We start from the raw sequence: 26512 nt of genomic DNA, 5'->3' as shown, positions 1-26512 counted from the left end.
TTTGTGTAAGAAACCATCTGTGAGATTTAGTTTAACATCAAAAAAAATGTTGTAAGAGTTGAATGAAGTAAAACCATAGCATTTCCTTGGAAACCCTGGGCTCTATCCAGAATGCTAGAATGCATTTTCTTAAGCCAGTGAGTCAAGGCTCAAGCACTTCTCGTGTCCATGACCATGTTATTAACAGGAGGCTCAGGGAGGAGAGAGTGTTCTGTACTGACAGCAACTGCATCGATTTCTCAGCCGGAGCAGCAAGCAGAAAGGCCTCAGGAACCGGATAATCGAAAGTACAGAGTATACTAAACTATAGCCACGCAGCCATGCTTACCGTAGTTGCTTGGGATCAGTCCAGTCCTGCCTTTGCAGGTGCCTTTCCACCAACTGGCATCACTCTGGGGAAAGAAGAGTTAAATTAAGTGGTACCAAATCCAGTTTTCATTCAATTGCTTTTAAAACCATTGGACTCATGGAGTGTACCCGCTCCACAAAAACGTCCATGGGCCCTGGTCACAACCATCAAGCTTCCTCACTCCCTAGTAACTGATGTCCATTCCCCTTATCACTAAGTGACAAATACTCACACATCTGTCTGCACCAAATCAAATACACTTCATCACAGAGCCGCAAGAAACAAATGAGAGATAATACGAATGAGAAGAAAAAATTAAATTTAATTTATATAGACTACAGAAATTTTTTGTCCAGTCTAATTTTTGGTAGCATCAAGCTTTTTTGTTTGTTTTCTAAAGATCTCTTTATTTCACCTTTATTTCGGGAGTAACTTTTTATTACAGAAAAATCCAAACCTACATAAAAGTAGAAAGAACAGTATAATGAACCTACTTGTACCCATTTTCAACTGCATAAATTACTTACTTACGGCCAGTATTGTTTCATATATACCCCCTTCTACAACTTCCTTCCCCTTCAGATTATTTTGAAATAAATTCTACACATCATATTATTTCATCGGTAAATATTTCAATACGTATCTCTGAAAGATAAGGACTTTCTGAGACATAATTATAATACCATTATCACAGATTTAAATTTTTTTCAACAATTCCTTAATATCATCCAGTTGTCCCATAATTTGGAATTCAAATAAGGGCCACACAATAGGACTGACTGACTTGCCTCTTAAGTCTCTTTTAGTCTATAGGTTCCCCCTCCATTTTTTTTTTTTCACTCCTTCACAATCTACGTGTTGGAAAAAAACAGTCCATTTGTTTTGCAGAGTTTCAAACAGCCTGGATTTTGCCTGTTGAATCCCTATGTTAGCGAATCCTCTGTTCCTTGTATTGCCTCTGAATTTGTCATTAGGTCTAGAGGCTTAATTAGATACCGACTCAACTTTTTTTGGCAAGACTATTTCACAGGTCGTCTTGATCTCTTCCATCAAAAGACACATAATTTCTGGTGGTCTCTTTCTATAATATTCCTAACCACTGATGAGCATTATCTGGATCCAGTATTTCACAGGGGTTGCAAAATAGATGACATTCTAATTTTATCATTCCTTCTTCACTTAAAATAACTAGAATACCTCTTTAAAGAGAAACTCTCCCTCATCAACTCTCAGATTATTCAGAGATGAAGATCATTGAAAAAAGGCAGAATAAATGCTGATTATTTTCCTTAACAGATGTCAGAATAAAAACTTGCTCCACATACAGTGCACCTCTCTCAGAACAGCAATACCAGCGCTTCGCCAACAAGATCATGCTTAAGAACGGTTTACAATTTTTTTGGCAGTTCTTTTTATCCTTCAGCTATATTTGACTAGAGATGTTCAGTCAAGACGCTGAGTTTTAAAGTCACTTAGAATAGTTCCTCTCTGTGTGGTTATGCCAATTACCTGGGGTACAATTAAGTTCGTCTGATTCATGCTGCTTTTAATTTCCAGGGATTAGTTTTTACCAACTTAATTGTATAACTATGAAAAAGTTTACATGATTCCAAAGTCAGATCTCCAAAACAAATTATAATTTTTTAAAGTCTATATTCCATCTACATTCCCTCTACTCTATTTTCCATCTCCCCACACAGGAGAAACAATTTTTTAAATTTTATTTTATGACTCCTCCTTTGACTTTTTATTTTAAATTGAAGAAAACAGGCATATGTATATCCTCTCACCTTTTCTTACATAAGTAATGACATGCTATCCACATCTTTTCATCTTGCTCTTTTTCACTTAAATTACTCCATAATAGAGATATTCCTTATTCTTTGTAGCTGCATAATACTCCAATATAGCTATGTTTATTCAACTATTTTCTTGTTGATGGACATATGGGGTATTCTAATCTTATGCTATTGCACACTGTGCTAAAATGACTGGACTTAAGCACATGTATTTCTATATAGAAACACATTAAAATAATGTACAATGTTATAGCTATACAAAAAAGTCTTATACATCTTTAGTTCATACATGGTATTACAAAATTTTAGCTGGGCTTACCATGTCAGTAATGTAGATAATATCACCTTCTTCAAAGTACAATTCATCTGGCTAAAAGAAAAAAAAAGTTTAAGTGTGACTCCATGTGATATTTTCATTAATTAGAATACAATTAGGATAATTATATAGATTCCAAATAGACGATGTTTTAAATTCCGTAAACCATTTCACAAAACATTATTAACAAATTAACACATGTACAGAAGATATATTTTTCCCATGATGAACTTCAAGGAATTACAACAAATAAAGATTCCTCAAATAGTCCTCTTATATTCTTTCACAAAGAAAACAGGGCATTTTATTTAAAAATAGAATATTAAATAAAACTTCTTTCTTATAGAAATTCCAAAACATGATATATATTTCTTCATAAAAGGATAAATGTCTACAATTAAAACCACGACAAATGACTAGAAGCTTGTCTCTCTCCTAAATGATTAGGCATCATCTTTAAACACTTTCATACCAACACCTGCTAAATGCTTACTTCGAGAAAACTATTATGTCTTTATGTTCAGAGAGAATGAGCATTTTATATGTGAGGATAGTGAATACATAATTCAATCATGAAAGTTTCGGAGCTGATAGATGTGAAGCAGTAACTCGGACAGTCCAGACCATACGCAGGTCTGAGGGATCAGTTGATTACAGTCAGTGTGTGTCTGGCCCGTACCAGCCAAATGTCCAACACACTCTCTGAATAAAGCCAGGCACTTTAATTAAACATCTTCTTTTTCCCATTAGTAGATAACACTTATCAGCATGATGTCTATTCAGAGCGAGTTTCAGATATTGAGAAATGTTTAAGTTGTCATGTTGAGTGAAATATGTAGGGCACAAAATTTCATATAGGATAAGATCACAATAATGCATGAAATATGTATTAAAATGTTTCCAAATGTTATTACTTTTATTACTTTCACAATTTTAGTTGGAAAAATACTTTTTCAATAAGAGGCTTTGATATTTTTTATTATATTCTTCCATACAAATAAAAATTATGCTAGTGAAACAAATTACTTCATCCATTTCTTTTTCCATTTGCTTATCTCCTCTCTCACAGACTAGGGTAGCAAATATAACTCTGCACTAGTAATTTATTTAGTTTCAAAGCTGATCTATATTATTACTTTAGCTATTTCCTCCAAATATAAATGAAGACTATAACAGCTATATCGTGCTTTAAACAACCACAATAATGAATATTTAGATACACCATAAATTCAAATATAAAAATTAGCAAATGATGATTAATGATACAAAAAATGGCTGAGTTCCTTTAAAAGGCAACTTCCTGAAGCATTTGTGGCATTTACACTTTGATTTACAGGGCCCAGGCTTACACACAGCACAAGCTATACAAAATTAGTTGAACCTATGTAGACTTGATGATATACATTTTAATATTATTTGAAATAGGCATTTAGGAGGGGAAAAAAAAAAGCAAGCCCTCTAAGATTTTCTCTAATTATTCTCTAAAATGTTCTGATGATCTATGGTCAATATGACTACCAATATGTGATGGATACAGAAAGCGATTAGGGAAACAATTTCCTTTTGTATTTCCTTCTCAGAGACCAGAAAGGGACTCGCTTACCACCATAGGTAGCATCCTAGCTAGACGCAGTGGCCATCCCAGACCGTAAGGTGGGCCTTTACTGGCCACACCATTTGACTCTCTCTCCTTTAGACAACAGTAAGGGACGGGGGGAGAGAATGAAATAGGATGTGAGGAAGTAAGGAAAACAAAACATATGTGAAAATGCAGCATTTTTCTGGAGTGACTCTAAGTTTCCTGGAGTTTTGAAAGAGCTCAATGCCTTGAAGAGATCCTTCTGGTCTCAGAGCCATCCCGGGCCGTGTTTACTCTGCAGTTCTCTGAGTGGTAACCCTGCCCACTTCTAACAGTGAATCCTCCTAGATCAGTGCTTTCATCGAAATTAAGGAGTCATCTCTGCCTATAGTTTTGGTCTCCTTCTAAAATCATAAAAGCCAATCTGCCTAAATTTTCTCATTTAATAAGATCATTCACCCTTGGAAGCAAAAGGCACGTTTTGAAAAAGTATCACACAAATAACAAAAACAAAGCGCCCCCCCTACACACACACAATCCGTACGGTTAGTCTTTCTCATAAAAAAGGAGTAAGGCCCAGAGGAACAGAAAGTGAGCGCTTAATGGACATGAGGTTTTCTTTGGGGCTGATGAAAATGTTTTGGAACTGAACAGATGTGGTGGCTGACAACGCTGTGGATGTGCTAAATGCCACTGACCTGTTCACTTTAAAGTAGCTACTTTGTGTCTTTTAAGAAGTCGGTCTGGTTCTGAGTGCCTTTGGAGTCCAGCAGTATTTCCTTCATTAGCAGAACTCACATACTGGTTGTGGGATAGGCTGACCTTTGTTTGGGTTCTCAGGGATTTTTTTATTTTGTGCATTTTCCCTTTTCTTCCATCACTATTTATTGCCTCTCCCACCTAAAGTGGTTAATTTTATGTAATAAAAAATTTGCCTCAATTTTTAAAAAGGCAATAAAAGCCAAGAACAGTTAAAACTCTTAATGTCTTTTAAGTAATTCTTGTCCTGCGTGGTTTGGTTAAGTGGCATCTGGAAAACGTCACTAAGCACGGTCATTTTGCTACTTCTCAGTGTTCTTTGGGTTCGGTTTTTAAATTAATGGCTGCTGTTCAATAGTGGTGTCTGCCACAAGCCACGTATTAGGTCACACTTGTTTTGCAACTGAAGCGACAACAGGCAGTCAATTCCAGTCGGGTATAAAAAGGTCTCATTATTTTTGTCATCTTCAGAAAGGAGAGTGGATGGTTTATTTTCTTTTTAAGCAATAGCTCCCAGACACACAAGGCTACTTACTACCCAAAAAATACCTTCTTCCTCAGAAACTAGCAGCAGTTTGTCCAGACACAGCTAAGGAGGTGTTTTAACAAGCTCTTCAGACTGTTGGTGGCCATCTTATAGACAATAAGGTAATTTCATGATTTTAAAACTTGACAGATTTTACCTACAATAGTCACACTTTCCATTAAGAAACCACTTGCAGGACACTTAACGTAAATTGTTCGATGAGGATCTACTTTTAAATTCCTGGCATTATATTCATGGAACAGAAATGGAAAGACAGTGACACAATCAAGTAAGCATTTCTCTACTTCCAGCTTGATCTTTGGTTTTGAACCACAGCCCTCCTTCCTTCTCTCCTTGAAGAGCCACAAGGCATCGGAAGGAGTCAACTGCTGGCCACTGCGATTTACAGAGATGAGCACAAACTTGGAAAGATGTATTCTCATTCCTGGTCCATACATTCTTGGTAACATATAATTCCCAAGGCATTCATTTTGTTGGTTTACACAAATATATATTTTATTTAAAAAATATATAGAAGACTATGAGATACTTTGGAAATTTTTCAGATTTATCAACCTAGAGCCTCAAAAGTTAATAAAAAGGGGGGGGGGAACAAATCAAATTGACACAGATATTTTTATTTAACACTTTATATTATTATGTCCTAGGCTTTGATCTGGACACTTACAAATATTAACTAATTTAATCTTCACCAGCAACACTATGAGGTGGATGCCACTCTTATGGGCCACATTATAGATAAGAAACTTATCCAATGCGACAGACCAGGCACACAGTAGACCCCTCACTTGAACCATGACAGTAAAATTCTGGAGTCCCTGCTCTTTGCTGCTTTCTCTCATGAGGAAGGGGTCACGCATAGCCATTATTGGTCGTTACGGTGTCAGGACCTGGTTAAAAGGCAGTGGCCAAGGAAAATATGTTTCCCCTTCACCCCCATTCATCATGCATTACAACAAAACCAACAGCAGTACCTTATACTTGCAAAGCATGCTTGACTTCATTTTACCCTCACAACACGCCATTAGGGCAGCGCTGGTCATGACTATAATCTCCATTTCGGGACCAAGCTGGGAGAGGCTGAAGAGCTTGCTGCAAGTCACACAGTGAGTGGCAGGGCTGGGCTCCTACTTCAGCTTTTGGATCCCCTTCTAGGGCTCCTTCCTCTACATGTAATGCTATAAACCTAGCACAGCCCAGCAAACATTACATGACAGAGCAGCGTCCTGCTTCTTTCTCTTTAGAAATCAGTACTACACCTTCAGCACACAGGAAACGCTGTTCTTTCTCCACCAGCGTGTCTTTACTCTAGTCTGTCGAGTCCAGCCAGGTGTCTGCATGACACGTTATTACATTGGGGGTTGAGTGAGAAATAAGAACCAGACAGGACTGGGTGGTAACAGGACTACCTTGCCTTCAAGGAAGACAGTGGAGAAACAGGTTGGCAGGAAGAACTGGGAGCCACAAGATGCCCAGTGTTCAACCTGTTCAGTGGGTCACCAGGAGTGGAGTTGGGCATTGCTGTCCCTATCTCCTACAGGTTGAGTAGTGGCTAAAAATAGGACTCAGGCCTCCCTGGGGTGTTGCACGAGTCAGCAGAATCCAGCTTAGTTCTTTTCCATCTTGCCTGGTCCCAGTGACTCTAAGGAGGCCAGGCCAGTTCAGGATGTACCCAGTACTTTTATCCCACAGGAGAACATGGTTTATTGGACAAGAGAAAGACCAGACTGAGCTTCCAGCATTGTCCAACAGAAATTCTCATTCAGAAAAAGAACATAAAACTAACTTAGTTCTTGGATGATACTCAAAATATTGAATAGCTGGAACAAGCACAGGCAGTTAACAGTCAGGGAGGTCCATGGGAGCTAGAGGCTACCTTTAACGTCTGGACTGAGAGGAGGTGGAAAGGCGCAGAGTGTGGGGGCAGTGGGGTATGGGTGGTCATTACTGAACACGCAGTCCATACAGGATGAATTAGCAGCATTGCTCTGCAGCCTCGAATCCTTGGGACCAGGGATATTAAAAAATACAATAACATTTTAAATACAGAATATTCAAAAAAACTAATGAACAAATGTGTATTTTCTCCTGTGCATTCAATAATAACTAAGATAAAGAACAGTGGAGAGACTCCAACTGGAACAGAACCGAAGGGGAACTAAAGTAACTAATATATCAACCAACCAAAAATATTTGTTAAAGGTCATGGGGAACCAAAGGAGGAGGTGGTCAGTGAGAAAGGACAAAGGTGATGATGAACAGGATACTGGAGGGAGGGAGGAGAAACAGTCAGATGTCACCTCCGGTCTCAACTGAGCAAATGCAGGTTGCTTTCTAGAGTTAGGGAAGTGGCAGAAAATGATCTAATCATTGCCAGGCCCAGGAGGGCAGCTAATGACTGCCTCCCTCCTCCCACTCCTACCCACCTCAGGGGTCATGCAACCTAAGAAACAAATGATTTGGACAATCAGAGGCGTCAAATGATAGTCCTCCCTGTGATCAGGGGACAAAGACAACGACATCTGGCCTCATACTTCCTTACCTCTGTGTCCCCTCAAATTCATATGTTGAAGTCCTAACTCTCAGTACCTCAGAATGTGACAATATTTGGAGACAGGGTCTTTAAAGAGGGAATTAAGTTAAAGTGAGGTCATTAAAGCAACCCTAATCCAATCTGACCAATGTCCTTTTAAGAAGAGGAGATTAAAATACAGACAAGTACAGAGGAAAGACCATGTTGAAGACATAGAGAGGAAGCAAGTCATCTACAAGCCAAGAAGAGCGCCTCAGAAGAAACCAACCCTGCTGACACCTTAATCTCACACTGCTAGCCTACAGAACCCTGAGAAAATAAATTTCTGTTGGTTAAGCCAAACAGTCTGTGGTACTTTGTTACGGCAGCCCTAGCAAACTAACACACTGCCCATTCCCCACCCTCAGCAACACAGGGAGATACCATTGCAACCTCTTGGTGAGAAGAATAAAAAACTGAGGCTTACCTCTGCTCACCAAATCCCTTTCTTGTCCCAGAAACATTCTGTTTACCAAGTCTCGGGAGAACCCATCTGAACACACACACACACACATTCAAGCTATTATTTGCTGCCAGTTAGTGGCACTCACCAGCTATCTCATTCCATGCTCACAGCAAGGTTCTACTGTGGGACCGTTAATACTATTCCCATTCTCAAATTAGGGAAACAATGGCCACAAGAATAATTCACACAGTGAGCAAATGACAGATCTGGGGTTTGAAGGCAAACCCTGGCCTGCTGGCAGTGAATCAACACTCAGTGTCACTTGTCCTGGGGACCACAGGGCCCAGGGCAAACCCAGACGAGGCCAGCAACAAGCTGACAGCACACAGCAGCCAGCTCTCCTCTCTAGTTAGAGAGAGAAGTCAATGAGAACAGATTTACTCCTCGGTTTCTTTCTCCTCTGTGTCCTAACTGCCTGGACTCCCCGCTTCCATTCTCATTCTCCTAGATGGCTGTCCACATCTCAGAGTGATTCTCCTAAAACTTAGCTATCTAATCACTCTTGTACCCAAACCTTTCAATTGCTTCCCATCCTACTCAGGGCAAAATCCAAACGCGACACACAAGGCCCTACAGGATCCAGCATCCCTGCACTCATCTCTTACCTCCCTCTCCCTTGTTCACAACTTTCCTAGCCCCACTGTCCTCCCTGCTGTTTCTAGAACCCACCAAGCATCCTTTTTGCACCTGCTGTTCCTTCTGCTCCCTCACTTCTTTCAGGTCTCTACTCAAATGTCACCTCTAGAGAAAGGCCATCCCTAAACACCCTACTGAAAATAGCACTCCTTCTGCCTTAACCATGTTGCCCTGAGCCCCCTTATTTTCCTTCACAGCCCTTACCAGGCCCTGATAGTCACGCTCATTTGTCTGCTTACTGTATGTCTCTCCCCCTGGGATGTGAGCTCCACAAGACGGTCCTTTCTGTTGTCACTACACTATCCCCAAGGCCTACACCAGTGTCTGGCACATAATAGGTGCTCACTAAACCATGGCTAGGTAGATAGATTTATGGATGGACACTACAAACTATAACAATGAAAAATGCACACAACAGAGACATAAAAAAAATTGCTCTGGGCAACTGGCAGAAGGCGCCATTGTAATGTAGTTTGAGGTAGCGGATCAAGGGGGAAATCAGCATGAGAGCCAGCGGAAGGATGACTAAGACAGGGCCGCTTGCTTGCTCTGCAGGTCACCTGGTGATATTAAAGTGAGTGGTTTCACCGCATGGGGAGAAGCAGCTCAAGATGGACTATACGACCTTGAGACGAAGGACATGCAGATCAATGGAGGGGCTTAGCTTTCATGCCTCTGGATTGCAGGGGGAAATGACAGAACATCCATTTCTGTGAATTATTGATGGTTATCCAAGAACAGGCAAACCATTTAGGCCAAAGGAAGTCTCTAAATGAAACCACCTTAGGTTTTTATGCCAATTTTAAAGTTAAAAACTGAATACTTACAGTTCTGGGTTCAAATGTATAAAGAGCTCTGAACACTTTAACTTGCCCTGAAATAGGAGGGGAAAAACAACATAATCAATTCTTTCATTTCTAAATTTCTCTAAGTAGAGAATATTATCCATCATATTCTTCAGAATTCTCTAATTTAAAGCCCACGGAAAAAAATTATTTTGGAATGAAGTGCTTTTTCTGCATAGGAGGTATTTTTTAAATATTTGTTAAATGAAAGCATAAATAAACACACACCTCTGGGGTGATTTTGCTTTCTCCTCTCAAACAAAAGGAGCTACACAATTACTTGTACTTACCTTCTGTCCTACATGGAGCCCTTCCAACCCTAAAATCTAATGTTAAAATTGGAAAGGGGAGTTTTCAACATTGAGATACTTAACATGATTATAGACAATGGTTTAATATTCTTAAATCAATGGTTTAGAATTTTATCCCCCCCCCCCAAAAAAAAGTACCATTGAGAAAAACAGTACCTGTTGGAAAAATCTGTGATTGCATTAACTCCCAAAACACAGTACAGTAAGAGGAGGTCATGCTCACGAGAGCTGTCCTCCATTCTGCCAAACAATATCTCTCTTTATATGCCCCTCTGTTGCATTTCCATAATACCATGTCTTAGAATAACTGACTTGCTGGCGTGTCTCATTTGAAGGCAGAAACCCTGACTTTTTCAATTTCCTGACTCCTAACTGACATATATGTAGTATGAATTTAATAAATGCTTGCTAAATAAATATGTAAGAAAAAGAACAAATCCACACAGTGTAGGAAAAAAACTAAAGATAGAAAAAAAAAAAAAAGAGGTCTTTTATGAAATAAATTTAGAAGGTATATCAAAATAGAACTACCTCTTTAAAAAGTGATAATTGTTTCATTTCAGCACTGGAAGCACCTTTAGAGAGGATGACCAGTCCAGGAGCATCATGCATAACCATGGCCTCCAAGGTGGGATACAGGAAGAGTACTTCAGAAATTATGCACATTTTAATCCTATTATTTTCATTCCTACTTTAACAGGTTTTATAATATAACAGCCTAATAGAATACACATGCGAATTATAAATACACAGACATTTACTGGGAGTGAGTACGCAAAACCTTTTGCCCGATAGAATGTGCGCATTACGAGGACAGGTGTTTTCGTTTAACGAATGAGATGACACCCGAGTACCTAGCACAGTGCCTGGAACGGAGGAGCAGCAATAAGAATCTGTTGAATGAATGAGGAACAGGCAAATAGAGGAACGCAAACATGCTCCAAAGAAGCCTGAAACCTGGAGCTCAGAACAGCGCTGTCCCACATAACTGGGCCATGACGCAAAAGTCCCACGCCTGTGCTAGTCCCACGGAGCTGCTGAGCACCTGAAATGTGACTAGAGTGACTGAGGAACTGATTTTTTAAACATTATTTAATTCTAGATAATTATATTGCCACACATGGCTGGTGGCTATCATACTGAATGACGCAGGTTTAGAACATCAGAAAATGAGAAATGACAGAATGTCCATTCGGAGGGGACTATGTAAATCAACCCTGACTCATCCACACAATAGAGTCATTAAGACAAAAAAGAAGAATCTGCAGACATTGACATAGCAAAGAGCCTACAAAATATTCAGTGAAAAAAAGCAGGTTATAGAACATTATGCCAAGTACCATCCCTTTACGCTGACAACATACACACATCCTGACTGATAGCACCGATTATGAGGAACCTTCATATTCTACTTTACATGTATTGTTTATATTCATTACACTTAGCATGTATTATTTTTATAATCAATGAAAGCAGTAAAGGTACTTTCATGGAGGGTGGAAGGATGGGTATTGTTCTTTCTTCTAAACGCCTTAATACAGAAGAGCAGCTCAGATCCCTGTTATTTAACGTGTCTGCAAGAAAGTATTTTTTGCGATCTGAATTCTAGTGCCCCGTCTTTCCTGCTCCATTAAAGGGAGGTTCCTAGGCAGAAGAAAAGGTGAAAACTTTTTTTGTTTGGAGTTTGCTTTTTTTAACCACACCCTCAGGCCTGAGAAAGGAAACACGAAAGGGAAGGAGGAGTTGCCAGGAGAAATATTTTCTGCTGACCTGACTGTCTCTCTGAGAGGGGAGGCTGGTTATCTTGATTACTTCGAACTTTCCAAAGAGAAGTTACACAAGGAAGCAGTCTACTTGTGACCCAAATTAATAAAGACATAACTTTCTTGTTCCTTGAGGGAATGGTGGCGATGGGATGTGCTATGGCTAATTCTGATATGAGCTTAGGTAAAATTCAATATAAAGAACCTGAAAAAAATACTTGGAGTGACTCATCCACTGATTTTTGTAACTATATCTTTTGTGATTCTCTTACTTAAAGTGTTCAAAACTAAAAGGAAGTGGGAGATTTATTTGCATTTTGATTTACACTGAACATCAAGCAATTACTTTTAGCCCAGCAATTTTCAATCTTTTTCATCTCCTGGCACACAAAACTGATTACTAAATTCTGCGGCACACCAAAAAAATATATTTTTTGCCGATCTGACAAAAAAATCGGTATAATTTTGATTCATTCACACCAGACAGCTATTGTTGTTGGCTGTTGTCATTATTTTATTTAACAATCTCAGGGAAAAGAGTTCAGTGTGCCTGATTAAACAGTCAGGTATTGCATGTTTTAAAAAATCTTGAAAATCACTGCTTCAGGCTGTTATGCAAGGAAACATTCTGTGTAATGCTGCAGAAACACTACCACATGCATGATCCTACTTATGGATTAATATTGGGATGTTAGCCTCTCGTGGATCCCTTTTAATCTACATATTATAAAAGCTCTGAGCCTTAATTTGCTCTGTTCTCAGACCGGAGTCAAGTAGAAATGAAAGAATGCAAAAGAAATAGTCAGAGGATATGAAAGAATTACATAAAAAAGAGAAAAACATGACTTTCATGATTACAGTTTACCAACAATGGATGGTCTCTCAAGAGAATAATAAATAATAATACTTAATACAGTGATTTTTTTTTTTTACATCATATTTAATTTACCTGTGAGTGATGTTCTATATTGGTTTAAAAAGAGAATTGAATGGAAGAAATCAGGGTACTAAGTGGTTTTATAGTATTACCCTTGCAGACATCTAAAACCTAATAATAAACATTTTAATTATCAAGAGCAGGTACTGATCAATTCCAAATTTATTTAAAGAAAGCAGATTCACTGATGTAAAACAGTTGTGTTCTTGCACATGCAGGGAAGCTAACAGATGCCGTGGGGCACGCTCCATCTTGCGCATGTTCTCATGGAAGTCTGGTTACACGTACCAAAGAGAGATGGTAGAGCTGAGAAGACTGTGAATTACCTGAAATCACCCTGAAATGCACCCTAAATTAAGACTGGAAAGAGGCCCAATCTTTTGTCCGATGCTTTACATGGACCTCACGCGAGCGAGCATGGGAATGGTGGAGATTTCAGCAGGGCGGGCTTCCCCGTGTCAGCAGGGTAAGCAAACACCCGTTTGCCCGCCCCCATGCGCTTCCCTTTGCTGGCTCCTCGCCTGCAGGCACACCCTTTCCATTCCTCCACAGCCCACCCCGCCCCTAGGGAGACGGGCTCAGCCCGCCAGTCATCAGCCACACACACTATCTTCCTCTGGAATTAGGCCGGCCCCAGACTTCTATAAACTAATCCCGTCCACAGTAACTGAGGCAGGTAGAGGAAAGGGGATCTGGACAGGGCCTTGCACAGGGAAGGGGTAAGAGAATTTTCTGTTGCTGAATTTTGCAAACAGAGTATATACTGCTGCACCTCTAAGGCCCTGGAATAGCACTTGGGGCTAATAAACGCAAACATAAAATTTCTAATCTACTTGATTCTTTGTTGGTGAAGGGGTAGAGGAGAAGATTCTAGAGTGAGCCACTAAGAATTTAAAAGGGACTGCTCACTATGAACAGACAGACACATAATAAACAGCAAGAGCAACGACTTTTCAAGTATCAGAACTTAGTTATCTAGAACAGATCGGCTATTTACATTCTGCTACGAATCTGGGAAGCATGAGCCATCTAGGACTTCATTGAGAATGGCTACGATAACAACTACATACCCATTTATGACGGTTAAACTAAAATATTGACAATGTTAATAAGATACAACTGAAATTCTTGGACACTACTGGTGGGTGTGTAAACTGGTACAACCACTACAGAAAATTATTTAGCGGTAGCTTTAATTCATTTTTTATAAGTCTTAGCATGCCCTTGAGATCTTAACTTTCATTTTGGGGAAAGAAACATCACCAGAAAAACTTCACTGTATCTTTTGTAGGACTAAAATATTGTATACAAAGATGATCCCTCCAGTACAGTGCCCCTACTCCCAGAATACAGTGAGTCTCAATGCTTTTAAACTGCAGATCATAACCTGTACATCATATATATGTGGTATATTGTTAAGCTAATTTAGTAGCTTTCAAAATATTAAGTAGAACTGAAAAGACCAGAGCACACTATACACAACAGAAGTAATAAGGGTTTTGTGAAATTTTTGTTTCACTGGGACTAGATAGATGGATGTTTATTTTAGAAATAAACACATTTTATTTGGCATCATGCCAAATGGCCAAATATTGAAATTAGGATTTGCCAAAGCCAAATGTTGCTTTTAGAAAATGAACTATTGAGAAACAAGAATAAATCTGAAGCTTTAGTCAAAAAAGAAATTATGATTACAATCTTAGTATTAAAAATTCTGGTAGACCTATTTTAAAAGTCTGATATAAAAGGGAAGGAGCCGTAATTCCTTGGCACTATCAACTGTAGCCAGATGAGACTTGTATAAAACTAAATAAATGTTCTCTCTAAAATGAGGTCTGTGGAAAAGCGAGATAGTTTAGTACCAGCTCTGCCAGCTTAGCTGTTGCCTGTGGTCATGTTACCACCAAGTTAGTAAGCTTTCCTTCCTCCCTAATAGAAAACGACTGAGGTCAAGACTTGCCTCCTGTTTATCTCCTGGGCTGGAAGATTTGCTTAATGCTACTGATGCAATTTCACTGAAGGCAATCCCACAAAGGACACACTGGTTTCCCTCAAATTATTAGCAATCACACTCTCGCAACATTAATTCTCAATCTATACCTATAATCTCTACTATTTATATAATTTTTGGACATATAAAATTCACAGCCTCCAAAATCATCATTACTTATAGCAATATTTTACTCTCCTATAATAAATGTACATTTAAACTTTCAATTGACTGAGGAAATTTTCATATTTAAAGCACAAAAGGGAACATTTGGAATAAGTTATATTTAGAGTACTTCCCTGTTTTTCACAGTGAATGTTAAGATAACAAAAAATCCGAATGGCGTGCCTTGTCTGCATTGCCGGTGCCACCACACAGGTTACACAGGAGGGTTACCAATGCAACCTACAATCATGTTCTAGTGCAAGCCTAGGTGTTCCTAAAAGGACACCAAGGTAGGCATTGCACCACTTGGCCAGTCAGCCAGAGCTCAATGGCAGATTTAGGAAGAAATCTGAGGCTAAGGTCAACTTGTGTTTACCCCTATAACCGTGTGTGTGTGTGTGTGTGTGTGTGTGTGTGTGTGTGTGTGTGTGTGTGTGTGTGGTGTGTGTGTGTGTGTGTGTGTGTGTGGTGTGTGTGTGTGTGTGTGTGTGTGTGTGTGTGTACCAAGTCATTAAGTAGAATATCCTACTGATGATCAAGGTCAAAATGAATTTGAAAGCCACTGCTATAGACTATCTGATCAAATTAGGAATTTGCTACAAGACACCAAAGAGAAAGTAATATTTCCTCTACTTTGTGAATTGTAAAATTCAGCTAGCATATAAGTAATAATATTCTCCAATCTCTCCCCAAAACAGATAGTTTATAACCAACATCAGAGCTTCCAAAGAGAAAGAAGAGGAAGAAAATAATATGAAGGGAGAATCATGAAAAAATAAGAATTTACCATATACATATAGTTCTCACACTTGTCTAAGAGAATACAGGAAGTATTAACTTCTTAATTTACATCCTGTGTGTATGAAAAAAAAAGTGTCACCACACCTCTGAATATTCTTAAGGTTAAGTAAAAGTATCAATGTTATTTCTACTAGGCATATTTAAATTATCCCATTAAACATGCATGATGAAACAGGATGTTTCCTGCTCAAAACCAAAACAGAAGGAGTCTATGTGATAGTATCCAAGAGTCAAGGCCATCATTTGATTGCTGGGGTGAAAGGAAACAGCTGCGCTCTGTTGGGCCAACACAGGGCTCCCCTGAGCTTTGCGGATTGTAAACGCCCACAAATGAGGTGGTTAGCTCAGAACAGGCTTCTTGGTCATGATCTCTATTCATGTCATTCCACAAAAGCCCACTGCTCTTGAAAATAAAACACAGAGGCTACGATCCTTGCAAAGAAAAATCATCATGTGAGAGTAGCAAGGTCTGAGAATTTCCAATGTAAAGAATAAGTTTCTTCCTTATAGTTGTACTCTTGGATTAATTAAATCAAAACCAATGAATTATATTTGCATATCTATCTTTAAAGAATATAACTAATAAAAAAGGCTATGAACATAAAATTTTCATCTCTCCTTACACCAAAACCACCTCTTCCCTGCAGCTTCCCTATATCCAATCCAAAAAAACACAACAAAAAACTAAAGAATTTGAAACGTGTCTTGATTTCAGCTGCAGGAATGGCAGACTCATTAAAAACAGTAGCCAGTGTGTTTTCTGACAAGAGGGTTCTGTTCATTAACAGTGTGCCTTTCTTATCCAGTTTTTCCTTTGCTTACACTTTTCAGTGCCTTTCAGCAAACTTGGTTACTTTTACATCTTGAGAGGCCATAACTGCGGGTTATTTTTATTTCTTCTCCACAGTACAACATAAAAGTCCCAAAACCAGGATTCAAAATTTCAAATGGCATGTTCACTGCCCACAGTCTAAAAACTAGAGAGGGGGCAAGGGCGGCTGAAGACCCTTCATCCCAGGATGAACTGCGTCCAAAGTCAGTTTGAGGAGACTGTGGGGATGAATGAAGAAAATTCTTTATTCCAGTCCTTGGAATTTAACTAATAAAAGGCTACACTGGTCATGTCACCTTCTACAAAAGGCTCAGATGAGTCCAAGGGCTGGCCCATGACAGCAATACCTGTTTTTTTACAACCAATGAGGAGCTAAGAATGGTTCTGTATTTGTAAATGGTTGGAGTGGGAGGGTGGGGAAATCAAAATAATAATAATATTCCAAGACACATGAAAATTTATCTGAAATTCAAATTGCAGCACCCATAAAGTTTTATTGGAACACAGGCAATATTTGCATACTATCTAGGGTGCTTTTGTCCTTCACTGCAGAGGTGAGTAGTGGCAACAGAGCCCATCTGTGACCCACAAAACCTAGGATATTTACTATCTGGCCCTTCATGGAAAAAGTCTGCCAATTCCTCTACTATGGTTCCTTCTTCTGTAAGTAACAAGTCAGACTCTAGGATCACTATGGCACAGTGTGAAGAGCTGCAGGTCCAAATCAGCCTCTCACTGACCCACAAGCAGTCTGGGTGCTAGTCTCATCCTAAGGGAAATGACTGATTGGGAAAATAAGTCTATACATCTGAGACTGAAATTGAAAATTCCCTAACATTAAAATCTCTAATCCAAAACAAAATTACCCATCTATGCTCACATTTATTGGACACTTACCACGTGCCACACACCATACAAAGCGCTGACTTGCAGCCACTCATTTCATCCTCAAAACAATCCTGGGACGTAAATGCTTTATTGGCACTATTTTACAGTTGAGAAAACTGAGGTTAGAGAGGGTAAGTACCTAGTCCAGGTCTACACAGCTAGGAAGGAGCAGAGATAGGGTGTAAACCCAGGCCCAGGCTCCAGGGCCCATGCTCTGAACACCCTGAATGCATGCGGCTCAGAAAGATCTGAGTTTTGAATACTGGCACGCTGGGGTTAAATGAGACTCAACAAATTAATATACACAAAGTATTGAGTGCAGTTCCTGAGGTGGGGTATGTGATAACTGTTAGCTATCATTAAATACTACAAATTTTTACCTTATTTGGTGGATTATTCCTTGTGTCTTTATTCAGCCTTATCAAAATCCTATTCCTGTATATTAGGAAATTTATCATTTATAATGTGCCAGCAGAGAATTCTAACACTTTTGTTACACAAACAAAGCATAACATCTAGTATTATATCCCTCAGTGGCTATTAAAGAATTAAATGTGAGATTTAAGTTGTCATTTTGAAACCTATAGCTATTGTCTTTAGTCAGGTCAGGCTGCCTTAACAAAACACCACAGACTGGTGGCTTAAACAGCATTTACTTCTCACGGTTCTAGAGGCTGGGAAGTCCAAGATCGAGGTACTAGCCAACTCAGTTTCTGGTGATGTCTCTTCCTGGCTTGCAGATGGCTGCCTTCTCACTACGTGCTCACATGGCCTTTTCTGCACACACAAAGAGAGATCTCGTTTCCTCTTCTTATAAAACCCCATCCTCATGCTCTAACCTTACCCTAATTACCTTCCCAAGGCCCCATCTCCAAATACAACCACATTGTGGATTAAGATTCCAATATATGAATAAAACATTCAGTCCATAACAGCTATGAATAAATACTAAATTATTTCAAAAAAACAAAACACCCAGAAATGCTTGAACATGTAAATGTATACATATGCAGGAATACAGGCTACCAGAATAATAGTAAAAATTAGTTTTTGGAGATATGCTTATGTGTTACTGTTCTGTAAAAAAAAGTTGGTGGGAATATTATACATACAATCAGCTATGTAAAACAAAAATATGCATAGAAGAAAAACTGGAAGAAAAAAAACTCAAAATGTTAATAGTTACCTCATGTTTATTTTCTTCTTTATTTTCTAAATTGTCCACAAAGAACAGAAATTCCATATATAACCAGGAAACATATTCTCTTTCAATGCCCTACTGAAGGCCAACTTAAAGTTATTTGTACTTTATTTATCAGCACAGTATTTTAATGTGAGTCTTTTCTGTCCTCTCTGACCTACACACACACACACAAACACACACACACACACACACACACGATCAGTGGAGTGATAAGCAACTGCTGTGCCAACTGTGCTCACAAAAGTGTGACCTCAGGGGACATGTAAGTAACAGGGACTGAGAGGAGGCACGTAGGTCAGTGCAGGCTGGAGAGGAGGTGGCATCTACTTTGACTCTGGAAAGATAACAGGAGTGACCCTCTCCAGAGGGGCAGGGTGCCGGGTAGGGAGACCCATAATACAGAGCAGTATATAGACAGAGGGGCTAGAGGCCAGGAAGGGTGGTCTATGAATGTCAATAAGGTCAATGTGACTGGAACCTGGTGGGAGAAATGGTGAAAGATTAGGCTGGGGACCTAACACAGCCAGGTTAGAGGTTTCTCAATATTTCTGAGACCCACATTAAGAAATACATTGCACATCAGGAAGCAGGAAACACATATACACTCTCATAAAGCTGAAAAAAATTTCACCAAAAATATGTATCCTTACTTTGAGTGACTCTCTCTGATGTATTTTTATTGATTTTTAGAGAGAGAGAGAGAGACATCGATTTGTTGTCCCACTTATTTATTGGTTAATTCTTGTATGTGTCCCGACTGCATCAAAGCCCATCGGTACCACAGTCTAACCAACTACCTAGCCGTCCAGGGCACTCTCTGATATTTTCTGTTCTTGTTCTATTCTACTTCTTTCTTCCTTTCTTTTCTTTCTTTCTCTCTCTCTCTTTCTCTCTCTCCTAAAAGCTAGTCATGACTAACTGTACTGACTTCATGACTGCTACTGGATCACCACTCACAATCTGAATAAACACCAGGCCAGAGCATTTAATGCATGAATGTGTACAACCAGTGTACAGAAACCAAGCAGAAAATTTTCAGATGTAGATATCTGGTACTCTTGGCAATAATAAAATACTCTCAAAATATATTTAAAATGGCCTTGGAAATTATGTTTATGTCGAGAGAATTTTTGTTTAATTTGAGCAAATAATAAATGGACAAGCTTAAACATCAGACTTCATGACTGCCCAATTTCTAAGAAAATTACAAATGTATTTAGGAAATAAAAACTTGCAACAACAACAACAAAATGGCCTTGGTCTTAGCCCTCTATAAAAACACACCCTAGCAAGACAACGTGATGATAAAAAATGTCTCCTTTATTTAAAGCAGAACCCCTTTAAAACCTGATATAAGGACAAAGATATCCAAGAAAAAGCTAAGAGAATCCCTAGAGACACTGCACTGAGCTTAAGCTAAATCAAAGTGCTCACTGGAAGTGTGCCTGATGGACACAGAAGGGCCAAATCTGTAGTGGAGGGCATTTTACTACTTCTAGTTAATACTAGGACTACCAAACACACAGGAAAAAGTAATTAGAGAGCAAAGAATAAGCAATAACTGAAACTAAGCCCCTCTTAGTTCAGAAAACAAAAAGGAATCCAATCTGCCTCTATGGCACATACAAGGGACTCCATAAAAGTCCATATCCAAAATTAGAACAGAATCAAAAACAGGAAAGTGGATTCTGAAAGGCCATCTATAGGCAACCAACAAGATGTCCAAGACATTCGTTCCTTCCCAGATCATCTATTCCACAGCCTTTCAACTAGAAATTGTTGCCCTGACTGCATCCTCTGTCAAGTCCCACAGCAGTGCTACTTCAAAAGGTTTACAAAGTGTCTCAGGATCATGGTCCTACCATGAAAGTGGTGAGCCTTGCCTGGTGGCCCTGGAAATGCTGGACATGACACTTCCCGGCCATTACAGAGTCAGACCTGTCATCTCGCTGAAGGCTCAGCCCAGGAGGCGCAGGGAGGGGGATGCCCCAGGTGATGAGTCCTTCCTCCAGCTCACCTAGTTCTGAGAGTAGAGAGTATTTTTGGAAAGGGGGACTAGACAAAAGTCTGGAGGGTCTGGGAAGACCCAAGGAGTTGTGCAGGTCCAGAAAGAGTCTCCCCCAGGTTGTGCCTCTGTGGTACTCAGATTGTGTTTAGCTAAAGGTAATTTAAGCCACAGGCTCAGAAAAAACTTCTGCCCCCCACGCTTAACTGCCTAGAAGAATTTGAATTAGAGGCCTTTCCCATAAGGGAATATTAGTGATAATCTTTTCAAGCCACCTATATGTTCTAAACATCTGCTCTTCTTATCACCCTGCAATGACCCTTTTTCGCCCCCAAGCTGCATTACCTCATCCTTAGCTCAGGATGTCTTATATACCTCAGTCCCCCTTTCTGTATAAACCTCTCCTGATGTGGAATCTCCTACTCTCGCATGTACATGGGGTTCCCATACATACATACGTATTAAATTTGGTTATTTTCTCTTGCTAATCTGACTCATGTCTATTTGACCCCACAGAACCCAAGTGACTCCCAGAAAAGGTCAAAGTAATGTTCAGGTATTTTCCCAAACCAGATCAGATTTTGGGAGAGGGAAGAGGGACCCAGGAGAATAAAGTCCCTAAAGAGTGATACAGAAGTCCCTAGAATTTCCCTAGAGAATGACAAAGGTCAGACAAATGAAAAGTTGTGGTTTTCTGGGGCTGTAATTAAAATAGGGTAATTACAGGACCATTCTTTCAAAAATGTCCCCTCCAGTCAAGGCCTGGCATAGCTGAAGGTCATAAACCTAGATTCAGTGACTAACTTCAGCTACGCCAAGCCCAAGGCACCTTTCACACTCATTCCTGAATTTTAACTCTTTTTCATTAACAGACACCCAGAAGATCATTTATCTTTATGAAATGGGGTCATGAGTGGGGGAAGGCAGGGAATTGAGACATTGGAATTTGCCCTTAAACTTCTATGAATACTCCTGGTCCCCTCCCAAATCCTGAAGCCTGCAGAACTATTTGCTGTTTATGATGTGGATGGGATGACAGAGAAAATAACCTCTCTGCCTGCCCTAGAGGGACAGAAGAGGGGAAATTCACCACTCTCTCTGGCATTGGCTTTCCACCAACACTCAGTGGTATCTAAATTGCAGGCTTTCATAATAATTACTAAGAATTTGCCCTCCTTCAGTACCCACTGTCCAGCTGCATAAGTAACCTGTCTTCTCTCGTCATCTGTCCTAACAAATTGCAGTTCTTTACGACCTTAAATGTATTTAGTGAAAAACTTTTTTTATTTTTTTTTAAATATATCTTTATTTATTTCAGAGAAAGGAAAGGAGAGGGAGAGAGAGAGATAGAAGCATCAATGATGACAGAGTCATTGATAGAGCCCACAACCAGGTCGACGCTCAACCACTGAGCCACGCCCGGCCGGGCTATTTAGTGGAAAATTAATAATCAAGAGCACTATAATAGTTTTTAACTACAAACAGAATTTTTTTGGGTTTAAGCGTTAAAGTTTTAGCAATAAAACATGTACCCATCAATACAATTCTATGTTCTTAAAATTGTCATTATATCAGAATCCCTATAAGTATGTAATTTTTTTTTAAAGAGGCTTTTGGTTTCCTGTGTAAGAACTAAGTTAACTGACGGAGAGATGGGTGGGCTGAGAACAACTTTCTTAGGAGAAGAACCGTCATTTCTCTTCCAGAGAGAAGCAGTGAAAACCTTCCTTCCTGGAATAAAACATAGCAATTTCTATAAAGCAAGGTCTGAATTAGAATCCATGGCTTAAAACTTAGCTTCCAAAAGACAGGAAAAAATATCAGAGAAAGGAGGATTCTGAACAATATTTTGCACAGAGTTAATTTCTGAACACTAGCTAAAGATATATTCTTAGCTCTTAAATCTATGGAGTTGATGTTATTGAGCTATCATTAGCTTTATACATTTTCCAAACATAAAAATCCTCAACATCTCAGGCCATTCATGAATAACCACATTTTGCGAGTATCTCCTTGGTTGTACATGTAAGATCCAGGCACATTTCTACAGGGCCACCCTAACATTCCCTTCCACTAGGCAGCTACAAAAACAAAAATAAAAAACAAAACAAAAACCCTCTACTGCCCTATCCAGCCAGAGCCTAAGTGAAATCAAATTAGACCTGATTGTGAATATATTATGTCTTCTTCCCATCCTTTCCCCTCTCTCCCTGGTTATCGTGGAAATCTGGACTGATGAAAAGCCCTTAAGATATTTAATTCCTCCATATGTTTGCATTCACATGACACAGAGCACTGGGAGTAGCAGGAAGATGGGTAGCATCAAAAATGGTGCAGGGTTCTACAAGAAGCACAGGATAAAATTAAGTAGAGATTCGAGGAGTTATTTCAAAACCCAGACTAAGGCAATGAAAGTGTAGAATCAGGTTTAGAATCAAGTGAAGAAGCAGGCCTAGAGTGGTCTAGGTACTGGTTTATCAAGGTGACCTAGCAAGTTAATTAAAAAATTGAGGCCAGCCCGGGCCAGGTGGCTCAGTTGGTTGGAGCGTCATCTCATACACCGAAAAGCTTATGGGTTTGATTCCCAGTCAGGGCACATACCTAGGCTGCAGGTTCGATACCCGGTCCAGGTACACATGGGAAGCAACCAATTGTTTTCTCTCTCTCCCTCTCTGTCTCTCTCTCATTCTCTCTCTCTCCCCTCCTCCCTCCCTCCCTCCTTTCCTCTTTCTCTGGAAATCAAAAAACAAAACAAAAAACCATATCCTAGGGTGAGGATTAAAAAAAAAAAAAAAAAAGTTGCCCTGGCCAGTGTGGCTCAGTGGTTAGAGAGTCCGCCAGAGCACCAAAGGGCCACAGGTTCAATTCCCAGTCAAGGGCACATACCTCGGTTGCGGGTTCGCTCCCCACCCCCCAGTTGTGGCCCATGCAGAAGGAAACCAATGGATTTGTCTCTTGTACATCTAATGTCTCTCTCCCTCTCCGCCCCCTCTCCCCCGCACCCTCCTTCCCTCCCACACCCTTTCTGAAAGGCAATGGAAAAAATACCCTCCAGTGAAGATTAACAAAACAAAACAAAAATTTGAGACCAGAATTTCACCCCAAAGCTAATGTTCATTTCCCATGACTATATTTGGCCCCCTCCTCCAAATCAAAGCCTAGTCCCTAGAATATCCACTCTATTAGCCTGTCTTTATGCCTAAAGTCCTATTAAAGAGTACAATAGTCCCCCTAATCCACGGGGGATATGTCCCAAGACCCCCAGTGGATATGTGAAACCGCAGATAGTACCAAACCCAATATATATACTACTTTTCTTCCTACAAATGCATAACTTTTCACTGAAAGGAAGCACTCGTCCTTGGCATATCCAAATTGCCAGCATCTTTACTCTTGTGCTTTGGGGCCATTCTAAAGTAAAATAAGGGTAACTTGAACAGGAGCACTGCACTACCGACACACTCGATCTGATAACCAAGAAGGCTACTCCGTGACTAACAGGAAAAGGGGATGATTCATGTCAGGTGGATGGTATGAGATTTCATCACATTACTCAGAAAAATGCACATTAATAACTTTTAATTATTTCTGGAATTTTCCACTTAATGTTTTCAGATCACGATTGACTGCGGATACTTGAAACCATGGAAAGCAAAACTGTGGATAAGGCGGGCTACTATAGTTCAATTGAAAAGGGAATTCCTTTCAGGAATCTTGTTTTAGCTTATATTATTTTTAAATTAAGCACCTTTGGGAAGGGGATTATGATAAATCGAAGATTGGTTTAACACGGAAGGTGGGTTTGTTCATCAGCTGTGAAACAGTGAGTTAGTTCATTCTCAGAGCTCTGTGGAACTGAAATAAGAGGAAACCAAGTTCCAGATGATGTCAGTGAAGAAAACCAGTATGCTCCTGACTGGTACTGTTGTAAGGCTCTGTGGGCATGTGGCCCTGGTCCCGTAAGGTGCCATAATCAGAGCTCAAACAACAACTGGTTATGGTATGCAGGTCTGCCTAAGGTTAGGTCTGAAGAAGCAAGGGCACCTAAGGGGAAATCCATCTAAGAGCAGCCACAGACCCAGGCCAATCTTAGGGTCAGAGTACATCCAAAAGGCACGGGTGTGTTAGCTAAAGGTCTCAATGATACGGAGCATGCGTCCACGCTGGAGAAAAGCAGGCCAATGGCAAGGGATCAGGACAGACCAAGCAGCAGATATCCCAGTGCCAGTCAACAAGAGAGTGCCACAACAGATGCCAAGGCATCAGAGAGATCCAGTACCAACCAAGAATGGAAATGGGCAGGAGCCCACTGTGGAGAACAGAGCTCCTACCGGGCCAATGTCAAGTCCCAGGGACCCTTTAGAGCCTCAATATTTAGCTATACAATTGCTCCTGAGAGTGGGAAGGATTAGGCAGAGATCAGAAGCAGCCCTGTGGGTGGGAAGGCGTCCTGAAAGAGGATGCTGACAGGCAGCATAAGCGGTGACTCCTGCTTCACATTTCAGCCTAACGCGGGCCCGGGCTCTTGTTGGCGGCTGCTTGGGTGCATTAGATTTAGAACCTGAGTGCAGAGGAATGAAAGAGAATGATTTATTCCCCAACAGAAAAATAAGGCAGAAAATCTCAAATTTGGCACACCTTTCTGTTGTAACATTTCACAGCCATTTTCCTTGCCTGAAAAACTAGTGAGAATACCTTCAGCTTAGGTCCTCCCAGGGCTACTGCTGACAAACGTGCAGTGGTTCATCAAACGACAGGCGCCCAAAGCAGAAAACCCTGTTAACCTGGGCAGGCAACATTTGAAAGAGAGTTAGTTGGAATCTGGTTTTCAAGCAAGGAAATATGAGACTCTGTGGATACTTCCAAATCTGGAGTCTGAGATACCTGCCAACCGTGCCAATAGGCTAGAGGGGATTGTCCCAGTCTACCTGCCCTCACCAGAGGGACTGAAATTGGAGGTGTCCTTCCCCCGGGTATGGACTGGGTCAGGAGGTTAATAGAAAACACTCTCCAGTGGAAGTCATTTCTTTGGCTCCGTAATTCAAGTTTTTTCTCCTAGTTGAGTGGGGGGAATCCTGAAACAGAACCCATGAGTTTCTCAGAACCATGCAAAATCCCTAGAGTGTCAGACTGCCAGAAAGACTCCTTAGAGCTGCCTTCAAATCCTCCTAAAGGGCCTAAGGCAGCCCCTGTAGCAGTATAAACTGAGTTGGTCCCTAGGGTCTTCCTTAATTTGAATTCAAATTGCCTTCAGGCTCCCTGGAAATCAGCAGGACTAACCTACAAAAGAACCACAGGGAGTGTATTCTTTGGTCCCACAAATATAAAACCAAAGTAACTTATCAAATTCTTGGGATGACAATGAGCTTTAAAATCCCACACTAATCAAAATACACAATACAAAACTATCCCCTAACTCTTGCCCCAACAGTAAGTTGAAGAATTTGCCTTGTGACTTTCTAAAAATTCTACAGATGCCCAAACATGAAGTGGGAAATGACAGGCAAGAATGGAAAAAAGGAGGTGGCCATGCCAGTCCCACCAGTGACTTAAGTAATTTAAATCTGTGATCCTCTTTAACCCATAACTGCGAACTAAACACAAACAGCTATTAACACTCTGACGACAGATATGCAGAAATGGTAAAGGGCTGATATGCAGACATTTAAATTCTCGATTCCTGTATGGAACAAATTCCTGTTTTCCACTGACTGCGATACCAGATGAATGACTTTCTCTTTAATTCAG

General features: G+C 40.1%; 1 protein-coding gene across 1 annotated transcript in view; it reads right to left on the bottom strand.

Annotated features, from left to right (window-relative positions):
* The window catches only part of OSTF1 (osteoclast stimulating factor 1), a 48219-nt gene that overhangs the window by 15522 nt on the left and 6185 nt on the right, over positions 1-26512 (bottom strand). Inside the window, exons 2-4 of the mRNA XM_016223002.2 lie at positions 9851-9897; positions 2468-2518; positions 329-392 (exon numbers count right to left, since the gene is read on the bottom strand). Of these exons, the coding sequence (XP_016078488.1) occupies positions 329-392; positions 2468-2518; positions 9851-9897 (162 nt within the window). The remainder of the gene's footprint in view (positions 1-328; positions 393-2467; positions 2519-9850; positions 9898-26512) is intronic.

Source organism: Miniopterus natalensis, chromosome 12 (genome assembly GCF_054644295.1).
Source record: "Miniopterus natalensis isolate mMinNat1 chromosome 12, mMinNat1.hap1, whole genome shotgun sequence".
NCBI classification, from domain to species: Eukaryota; Metazoa; Chordata; class Mammalia; order Chiroptera; family Miniopteridae; genus Miniopterus; species Miniopterus natalensis.
This window is presented reverse-complemented; position numbering and strand designations above follow the sequence as displayed.